Here is a 10,721-nt window from a genome sequence, read left to right on the forward strand (position 1 = left end):
GGATTGGGAGTACATCAGTACACTTAAAAAAGCAATCATACACGGGACGCCTGAAGCCACAATTTAGTGCCACTAATCCTTTTTAATAAGATATGCACAAAACCTTTCCTTTTACTAATTTCTGGGCCTAGACTGTCCACTGACGTCAGGGGAAGGTACCGTGGCAGCAGGAAACACCAACATTTACAGGGAAAATGGGCGGGGAGCTGGGCGTGTCAAGGGGTGCTTCACCTGGCAATTTCCGGGTCAAACACAGAGAGTTCCCAGGTATGGTTATGGTGCGAACCATGCAACACTCTTTGTGTATTTTGTACTTCACACATTACAGTAATGTGAAGTTAATGTGTGGATAACATAACCTGTACTACCTGCACGGGCCCTCTGTATGCACACACTCTTTTTTGTGACAATTCAATGCACATCAATGCACATTCATATTCAATAACATTCATTACATTGACAATTCTAAGGGTATTGTTGGCATACCCTTCCAGTAGCAATATTAACTGATAATAGCACAGAATTATCTGCATACAAATCTTCTACCCTCTACGGCAGTTTATAATACACAGCAAAAAAAGTTGAGGATTACAATGAGGATTACAATGTTATTACATTACATTTATTTATAAAGCGCGGGCAGATTCCGCAGCGCTGTTAGAGATAGTAAAGCAAATTCAGCTAGACTAGAGGGCACCAAATTTAACCCTTTGATAGCAGCAGGGTATGGAGACATGCAGGATACAGACATGCCGGGTGGAAAACAGGGGTAACAGCAGGAGATGAGGGGTTCAAATGAAATATGTTATGGTCATACTTGTAAGAGAAGGAGATATGGCAGACATTAGTGATTGCCAGGGGAGTAGTTGGATGAAAGCATGAAGACCAGGGATGGATGTCTAGATAGTCCAGTGTAACTCTTAAATAGCCACTTATGATGCGGCCACTTGGGCATTTTATAATATTTCAGTTTATTAGTTATAATATTTCAGTTCATTAATACTAATTAATTACAATTAAATAGTTATGGCTAATATTACTTAAAACAAAACTACCTATGAATATTTACACAATGCCATTTAACCTGCATGAAAAAAGAACAAAATATGTTACACTTAACTTACAGTTAAGTTTAGAATGGTTAAAGGCCAGAATTTGCCCAGGGAACTTTACACCATGATAGGGTTAACCACAATGCTGAACTCATTTTTCTTAAATTTCATTCTGGGATATAATCCCTTGAGCAAAAAAAGTTTTCACTTAGAAAAGAAAAAAGGGAGGGCATGAAAGTCACCAGCGTGTTCTTAAAACACGATGACTTTGAAAGATCCTGCACAATATGAATTGAGAATGCAGATTAGAGGCATTTGACCCTGATGCACTAACTTTCACAATCTAGAAACAAAGAAAAGACAGAGCTAAAAAAAAAAAAATATCAAGGTAATATAAACTTTTCGAAAAATCATTTTATGATGTACTGGTTTGGAACCCAAAAATATCTTGCAAGTACATTTGATGAAATTAATTTTTTGTAAATGTATTTATAAACAGCATCCTAACATCAGATATGACTTTCTGACATGTATCTATAATATAATTTCATGCTATTCAGCCTACTACCAGCAGAACTATAGTAAAGCATAGTTTGGGCTTTTATTTATATCACAAACATTTTGTAAAATTTGGTACACAGGTACATTATTTTGGTTTTATAGCAATAATAATAACAGTCCAGATAAGTCTTTCTGCAGCAAATGTGACCAAATTTCTGTACGTGTTAACCAAAAGAAAACTATGTCATTAAGACTGAGTCAAGATCACAGCTGGTTACAGAACCACATTGGGTGAATGTAGATTATTTAATGAAAGCCATGCACGCTGTCAATAACGCCTTTAAATGAAATAGCATTAAGTAATATTTACAGAATTTCATTTTAAACTTACTGCCCGAAGCATCTGCTGTTTTGGCATCATTTAAAACATGTCTTATTTTATTATACTGGTCATCAAGTGCAAACCTCTCTCTTTTGATATTTACATTTTTTAACCTGATTTAGGACTTTTAAGGATATTTTAGTAGTTTGTGCTGTTGGCTACCGTGCCTTAGAGATCCACAGTACCTGGAAAATACTGAAAAGAACAATGCTTCCATAGGCCTCTCTGGTGACCCTCAGCTCTGGACAGCTTAATGTCCTTTGCCCCACATTAATGTCCTCCTTGTGTGAGCATACAAAATGCAAACTAAGATATACTCATCGATTTCTAAGAAAGCAATAAAAACACCTTGAAAATAAATGCATTTAAAAACCATGAGATATGAACATCAACTAAAGGATCCAGGAGGACGAAGAAAACATTTTGGAATAGTTGTGTTAGTAACACTTCTGATACAGTTTTTGGCACCTATGTTTGTGCTTGAACACTCATTTTGTGACTGTAACTGTGATTTATTAAAAATACCTTTTATGATATTTACTTGCATAGTGATGAATTTCCATAAGCTTCGCTAAATAAATGTCAAAATAAAGATTTTCTTTACCATATCACGGATTAACATCAGTGACAGGAATGACCTCTCCAAATCAAACCTCTGTGGTAGAATTTATCCTTCTGGGGCTCTCAAGCCAGCCAAAGATTCAGATTTGGTTGTTCATGGTGTTTCTTGCATGCTATATTATATCACTGAAAGGCAACATAATCATCATCTGGATAAGCAAGGTGGACCCTCGGCTTCAAACCCCAATGTATTTCTTCTTGAACAACTTATCCTTTTTAGATATCTGGTACACATCAAGCATTGTTCCCAAAATGCTTGTAAACTTTTTGTCCTCAAAAAAGACTATTTCCTTTAAATGGTGTATAATCCAAATGTTTATCCATATGTCCTTAGGTGGAACAGAATGCCTTCTCTTGCTAGTGATGGCCTATGACCGGTACGTGGCTATATGTAGTCCTTTGCACTACACAAACATTATGCATCCAGTTCTGTGCATTAAGATGTCAATTGGCTCCTGGATGGGAGGTTTTATTAATTCATTAATACACACTGTCTTTGCATTACACTTGCCATTCTGTGGCCCTAATGTAATTAACCATTTTTTCTGTGAAGTGCCTGCAGTGCTAGATCTAGCATGCGCAGATGCCTCACCTAATAAGACTGTCATTTTCTTTTGTGCCATATTGGTGGTCATGATCCCCTTTTTCCTTATCCTGATAACGTATGTCTACATTATCGTCAATATTCTTAAGATCCGTTCTTCTGCAGGAAGGAAAAAGGCATTTTCTACCTGTGCTTCACATGTTATTGTAGTTTGCTTGTTTTATGGTACCATCATATTTATGTACATGAGACCTGGACAAAGTCACGTTCTTAATCAAGATAAAATGGCTACCTTGTTCTATAGTGTTGTTACCCCAATGGTGAATCCACTTATATACACCCTCAGAAACAAAGATGTTAGAGGAGCTTTGAAGCAAACTATCAAGAAAAAGGGAATCAACTTCTCATGATTTGCATGGCACATATAATTTTTGTTATCTTTCAGAAAGAGATGTGGCATACATTAATTTATTTTCTGCACTGCCTTTGGGCTAATTTAGTAGGGTTCCTCCAGCCAAGAACTATACTGCATGCAGACCAGTAATAGAGTATATATATACTTAGTTTTTCTGTGTGGTTAAATGATTTAATGATGGTTAACTAAAATAAAATAAATGTTGCCTAGTGCAGTCTAACTTGGTTCTTTGGAATTTTTTTGCTTTTGATCCTAGACAGTTTTTTTTGTCTGTGATCGTCCAGCAGGAGGGTGTTTGAGACATCTTAGCAAACTGGACTGACCCACCCGGGCCTCTACTCCTCTTTTTAGTTCTTTTCCTTTTCCTGTTTTTTTACAGTCCCCACTACTGTAAAAAAGACTGGATATACCGGTACTATTACATCCAGAATTTCATATTATCTAGAATGTTTCTAGAGTGGATTTGTTACCTTTTTAATCTCATACCCTGTGAGTAGCATGACTCTTGTTCTCTTGTAGAAAAATTAAACAGTTAAGTTGTTGGCCCCTTCACAAGAGGGCATACTATAATGAAACAAACTCATCATTCCTTTAAAAAGTAAATAAAAATGAATTTAAAATAAATTTTTATATAGACCTCAGTGATGTCACAATGACATCATAAGGGGTACCCCCAGATAAAAAGAGATGTCCCTAAGGCCTAATGACCCAAATGTAATTCCCATTCAAAAAAGTTTAACAAGTAAGGTAAGAATAAATGTGAAAAGATATAAAAAAAAAGAAATGAGAAAAGTGGGAAAAGATGCCCAAACACTTTGTATCCCTTTCACTAAAAATATAAAATTAAACAAGAAAAACGTTTGTTGTTCCCCAACCCCAAAATTTTAAAAATAATAAAAAACAGTGTAGTTTGTAGAGGCCTTGAAAACATAAAAAGTGTGTATGTTTGTTATTACAGCGTACAGGGAATACTGCTGACTATAAATTGGGTTTATGAAGGAGCGGCAACTACTTCTGAAAGAATACTAGGTAAATTGCAAATTTGCGAAAAAATTTTTTCCTAAATTCATATTTTGATTTTGGGGGGTCGTCTTATAATCAGGGTTGTCTTATAATCGAGCAAATACGGTAATTACAATTACTTAATGCGTAAATAGTTATGGCTAATATTAATTAAAACAAAACTACCTATGAATATTTACATAATGCCATTTAACCTGCATGAAAAAAGAACAAAATATGTTACACTTAACTTACAGTTAGGTTTCGAATGGTTAAAGGCCAGAATTTGCCCAGGGAACTTTACACCATGATAGGGTTAACCACAATGCTGAACTCATTTTTCTTAATTTCATTCTGGGATATAATCCCTTGAGCAAAAAAAGGTTTCACTTAGAAAAGATAAAAGGGAGGGCATGAAAGTCACCAGTGTGTTCTTAAAACACGATGACTTTGAAAGGTCCTGCACGATATGAATTGAGAATGCAGATTAGAGGCATTTGACCCTGATGCACTAACTTTCACAATCGAGAAACAAAGAAAAGAGAGAGCTAAAAAAAAAATATCAAGGTAATATAAACTTTTCCAAAAATCATTTTATGATGTACTGGTTTGGAACCCAAAAATATCTTGCAAGTGCATTTGATGAAATTAATTTTTTGTAAATGTATTTATAAACAGCATCCTAACATCAGATATGACTTTCTGACATGTATCTATAATATAATTTCATGCTATTCAGCCTACTACCAGGAGAACTATAGTAAAGCATAGTTTGGGCTTTTATTTATGTCATAAACATTTTGTAAAATTTGGTACACGGGTACATTATTTTGGTTTTATAGCAATAATAATAACAGTCCAGATAAGTCTTTCTGCAGCAAATGTGACTAAATTTCTGTATGTGTTAACCAAAAGAAAAGTATGTCATTGAGACTGAGTCAAGATCACAGCTGGTTACAGAACTACATTGGGTGCATGTAGATTATTTAATGAAAGCCATGCATTCTGTCAATAAGGTGTCTTTAAATGAAATAGCATTAAGTAATATTTACAGAATTTCATTTTAAACTTACTGCCCGAGGCAGAAAAATCTGTTTTGGTATCATTTAAAACATGTCTTATTTTATTATACTGGTCATCAAGTGTAAACCTTTCTCTTTTAATATGTATATTTTTTATCTGATTTAGGACTTTTAAGGATATTTTAGTAGTTTGTGCTGTTGGCTACCATGCCTTAGAGATCCACCGTACCTGGAAAATACTGAAAGGGCCAATTCTTCCATAGGCCTCTCTGGTGACCCTCAGCTCTGGACAGCTTAATGTCTTTTGCCCCACATTAATGTCCTCCTTGTGTGAGCATACAAAATGTAAACTAAGATATACTCATCGATTTCTAAGAAAGCAATAAAAACACGTTGAAAATAAATACATTTAAAAAACATGAGATATGAACATCAACTAAAGGATCCAGGAGGATGAAGAAAACATTTTGGAATAGTTGTGTTAGTAACACTTTTTTGGCACCTATTTTTGTGCTTGAACACTCATTTTGTGCCTGTAACTGTGAGTTATAAAAAAAATACCTTTTATGATATTTACTTGCATAGTGATGAACATCCTTAATCTTCTCTAAATAAATGTCAGAGTAAATCGTACCATACGTTTTTCTTTACCATATCACGGATTAACATCAATGACAGGAATGACCACTCAAAATCAAACTTCCGTGGTAGAATTTATCCTTCTGGGGCTCTCAAGCCAGCCAAAGATTCAGATTTGGTTGTTCATTGTGTTTCTTGCATGCTATATTATATCACTGAAAGGCAACATAATTATCATTTGGATAAGCCAGGTGGACCCTCGGCTTCAAACCCCAATGTATTTTTTCTTGAACAACTTATCCTTTTTAGATATCTGGTACACATCATGCATTGTTCCCAAAATGCTTGTAAACTTTTTGTCGTCAAAAAAGACTATTTCCTTTAAATGGTGTATAATCCAAATGTTTATCCATCTCTCCTTAGGTGGGACAGAATGCTATATCTTGCTAGTGATGGCCTATGACCGGTACGTGGCTATATGTAGTCCTTTACACTACACAAGTATTATGCATTCAGTTCTGTGCATTAAGATGGCAACTGGCTCCTGGATGGGAGGTCTTATTAATTCATTAATACACACTGTCTTTGCATTACACTTGCCATTCTGTGGCCCTAATGTAATTAACCATTTTTTCTGTGAAGTACCTGCAGTGCTAGATCTAGCATGCGTAGATGTCTCACCTAATAAGACTGTCATTTTCTTTTGTGCCATATTGGTGGTCATGATCCCCTTTTTCCTTATCCTGATAACGTATGTCTACATTATCGTCAATATTCTTAAGATCCGTTCTTCTGCAGGAAGGAAAAAGGCATTTTCTACCTGTGCGTCGCATGTCATTGTGGTTTGCTTGTTTTATGGTACCTGCATATTTATGTACATGAGACCTGGACAAAGTCACGTTCTTAATCAAGATAAAATGGCTACCTTGTTCTATAGTGTTGTTATCCCAATGCTGAATCCACTTATATACACCCTCAGAAACAAAGATGTTAGAGGAGCTTTGAAGCAAACTATCAAGAAAAAGGGAATCAACTTCTCATGATTTGCATGGCACATATCATTTTTGTTATCTTTCAGAAAGAGATGTGGCATACATTAATTTATTTTCTGCACTGCCCTTGGGCTAATTTAGTAGGGTTCCTCCAGCCAAGAACTATACTGCATGCATACCACTAATAGAGTATATATATACTTAGTTTTTCTGTGTGGTTAAAATCGGAACACAATGTTCTATTTAATGATGGTTAACTAAAATAAATGTTGCCTAGTCTAGTCTAACTTGGTTCTTTGGAATTTTTTTGCTTTTGATCCTAGACAGTTTTTTTTGTCTGTGATCGTCCAGCAGGAGGGTGTTTGAGACATCTTAGCAAACTGGACTGACCCACCCGGGCCTCTACTCCTCTTTTTAGTTCTTTTCCTTTTCCTGTTTTTTTTACAGTCCCCACTACTGTAAAAAAGACTGGATATACCGGTACTATTACATCCAGAACTTCATATTATCTAGAATGTTTCTAGAGTGGATTTGTTACCTTTTTAATCTCATACCCTGTGAGTAGCATGACTATTCTATTCTATGTTCTATTGTAGAAAAATTAAACAGTTAAGTTGTTGGCCCCTTCACAAGAGGGCATACTATAATGAAACAAACTCATCATTCCTTTAAAAAGTAAATAAAAATGAATTTAAAATAAATTATATAGACCTCAGTGATGTCACAATGACATCATAAGGGGTACCCCCAGATAAAAAGAGATGTCCCTAAGGCCTAATGACCCAAATGTAATTCCCATTCAAAAAAGTTTAACAAGTAAGGTAAGAATAAATGTGAAAAGAAATATATATAAAAAAAAAAAAGAAATGAGAAAAGTGGGAAAAGATGCCCAAACACCTTGTATCCCTTTCACTAAAAATATAAAATTAAAAAAGAAAAACGTTTGTTGTTCCTGTATCAATATGTATGGAACCAAAGAGAGGGTTTGGTTCCAGGGGGGAAGTTTAATATGTGTTGCACTGCAGTTAACCAGGATGTAGTTAAGGGGATGAGACACATGTGCACTGAGTAGAAGTTGGAGTTGAAGTTTATACAGTATGTTTTAAGAAGATATGTTAATAAAATCATTAAACACTGCAGCTGGAGTCTGACAGCCCTGTTAATGCACAGTAACATTGAAACATGGTGGCAGCAGATATTTGAGCACTATACTAAGAGCAGATATGGAAGGTCTAAAACCACCAGGCTTGCTGGATTTTCAGGCAAGGAATCTGTCTCAGGCATGGAGGAAATGGAAAGAAAAAATTCTCCTATACACAGACCTCACCATGACTGGCAAACCAGAGGAGCTGAAGGTAAAACTGTTCCTGTACTTACTTGGGGACAAAGGCAGAGAGGTTAAAGACTCCCTTCTCCCTGGAGTGGCAGCTCCCTCACTAGCACAGCTAATGAAAGTATTTGATGATTATTGTGAACCAAAGCAAAATGAGACTGTGGAAAGATATCATTTTTTTCATGGAATCAGAGGGAAGAGGAAGGAATAGATGCATATGCCACAGAGCTGCGTACACTGGCAGCTACTTGCAACTTTGGTAATATCAGAGACTCATTAATAAGGGACAGGATTGTATGTGGCACAAGGGACTCTAAACTCAGAGAATGCCTACTGAGAGAAGTGGATTTAACACTGGAAAAATGTGTACAAATAGGTAGAGCTGCTGAGCTGTCTAAAGCAAGGGTGCAGCTCCTAGAGGGTTCCATTGCCAGTGCCGTGTCAGTCCACGGGATGGAAACAAGGTACACCCTTAGGAAGGGTCACAGCAGAATGTCAATGACTCCAGACAAGATGATACAGTGTATATATTGTGGGAAGCGTCATGAGACTGAAAGAGAAATGCCCAGCATTTGGACAACAACGTAGAGGGTGCGGTAAAGCCAATCATTTTATTAACCAGTGCCGTACCAATACACAACACAGAAAGCCAGCAGTACAAGCTTTTTATGAGGAGACAGAAGACTCAGAGCAATATGAAGACATTCTAGGTCTGACTTTGGAACCAGCTTTTCAGATTTGTGCATTGAAGAAAACAGTAAGCAGACTTCCATCAACCAGGAGGCTGTTAGATTCCAAATGGACTGTGGAGCAGACTGTAATGTCATACCAGAAAGGTTGGTAAAAGACAAATCCAAAATAGTACCATGTGATAAGAGCACACTGAAACCAGTAGGGTTATGTAAACTCAAAATAAGAAACCCATGCAATCAGAAATTGTATCAGGCCGAGTTTGTCGTAATTGACACGGATGTGTGTCACCCTATACTGGGAAGTAGAGCTATACAGGCAATGGGACTGATCTCGGTGCAGCACCAAAATATCCTGAATGTGGAACAAGATGGTGACCTACCACATGCCGCTGGGTGGGGTTGGCCAGCCATCAATAAAGAGTATGCAGATATTTTTCAAGGAGTGGGCTGTCTAGAAGGGAAACTGAAATTGGAAGTGGATGATCTTGTACAGCCTGTTAGACTTCCAAAAAGAAAGGTTCCTTTGTCGTTACTTAAACCCCTTAGAGAGGAACTTACCTGTTTAGAGAATCAGGGTATTATTACCCCTGTAGAGAGAAGCACAGACTGGATTAGTAGTATGGTAGTGGTGAAAAAACCATCAGGGAAGTTAAGAATTTGCATTGACCCTAAGCCTCTGAACAAGGCTTTGAAACAAAGCCATTATCCTTTGCCAACAATTGATGACATACTACCAGATCTAGCAAGAGCAGTGCTTATGCAAGGTAAACAACCAATAGCTTTTGCAAGCAGAGCAATGACGGAGACAGAGCAAGGTTATGCACAGATAGAGAAGGAGCTGTTAGCAATCCTCTTTGGAATGGAAAAATTCCACCAATTCACATTTGGGAAGACAGTAGCTGTACAATCGGACCATAAGCCCCTTGAAAGCATTATGAAGAAACCCTTACTTAAAGCACCCAGACGTCTTCAGCGTATGATGTTACGGCTTCAGATGTATGATGCTTGTATCAGATACTGCCCGGGGAAGTCTCTGGTAGTGGCAGACACATTGAGTAGAGCTTATCTAAAAGAAGGTTCCATGGAGGGCTCTGTGGAGAACCAGATTAAAACTATAAACATGCTCCAATATCTACCCATCTCAAACAGGAGACTGGTCGCTATACAACAAAGCACGGATAAAGACAGGTCTTTACAAGCAATGAAGCAAATTGTGTTAAGGGGATGGCCTCATGCAAAGGAGCAGGTACCCCTGGAAGCATTGCCATTTTACCACATACGTGATGAACGGAGTGTACAGGATGGTGTTCTATTCAAAGGTGAGCGAGTAGTTATTCCATCAGATCTTCGAGCGGATATTATGTCTCGGATACATTCTTCACATTTTGGTGGAAGGATTTGTTCACATTTAATGGAAAGGAATATTTAATATCAGTGGATTATGACTCTAACTTCTGGGAGATAGACCATCTGCATGATACAAGATCTACTACAGTAATACGAAAATTGAAGGCCCATTTTGCCAGATATGGAATCCCAGATACTGTATGTTCAGATAATGGACCCCAGTTTATAGCAACAGAGTT

The 10,721-nt window shown here is 36.9% G+C and overlaps 2 protein-coding genes across 2 annotated transcripts; both read left to right on the forward strand.

Moving 5' to 3' along the window:
* The first annotated feature begins 2,568 nt into the window (after window positions 1–2,568).
* On the forward strand, window positions 2,569–3,510 carry LOC128490845 (putative olfactory receptor 2B8). Its single transcript, XM_053462941.1, has one exon. The coding sequence runs from the start codon at window positions 2,569–2,571 to the stop codon at window positions 3,508–3,510; it is 942 nt and encodes a 313-aa protein (XP_053318916.1).
* Window positions 3,511–6,210: 2,700 nt separating this feature from the next.
* Window positions 6,211–7,161, forward strand: LOC128490826 (olfactory receptor 11-like). Its single transcript, XM_053462913.1, has one exon. It carries the CDS (start codon window positions 6,211–6,213, stop codon window positions 7,159–7,161), a length of 951 nt encoding a protein of 316 aa, XP_053318888.1.
* Window positions 7,162–10,721: the final 3,560 nt, after the last annotated feature.

The sequence above is a fragment of the Spea bombifrons genome, chromosome 4 (assembly GCF_027358695.1).
Source record: "Spea bombifrons isolate aSpeBom1 chromosome 4, aSpeBom1.2.pri, whole genome shotgun sequence".
NCBI classification, from domain to species: domain Eukaryota; kingdom Metazoa; phylum Chordata; class Amphibia; order Anura; family Pelobatidae; genus Spea; species Spea bombifrons.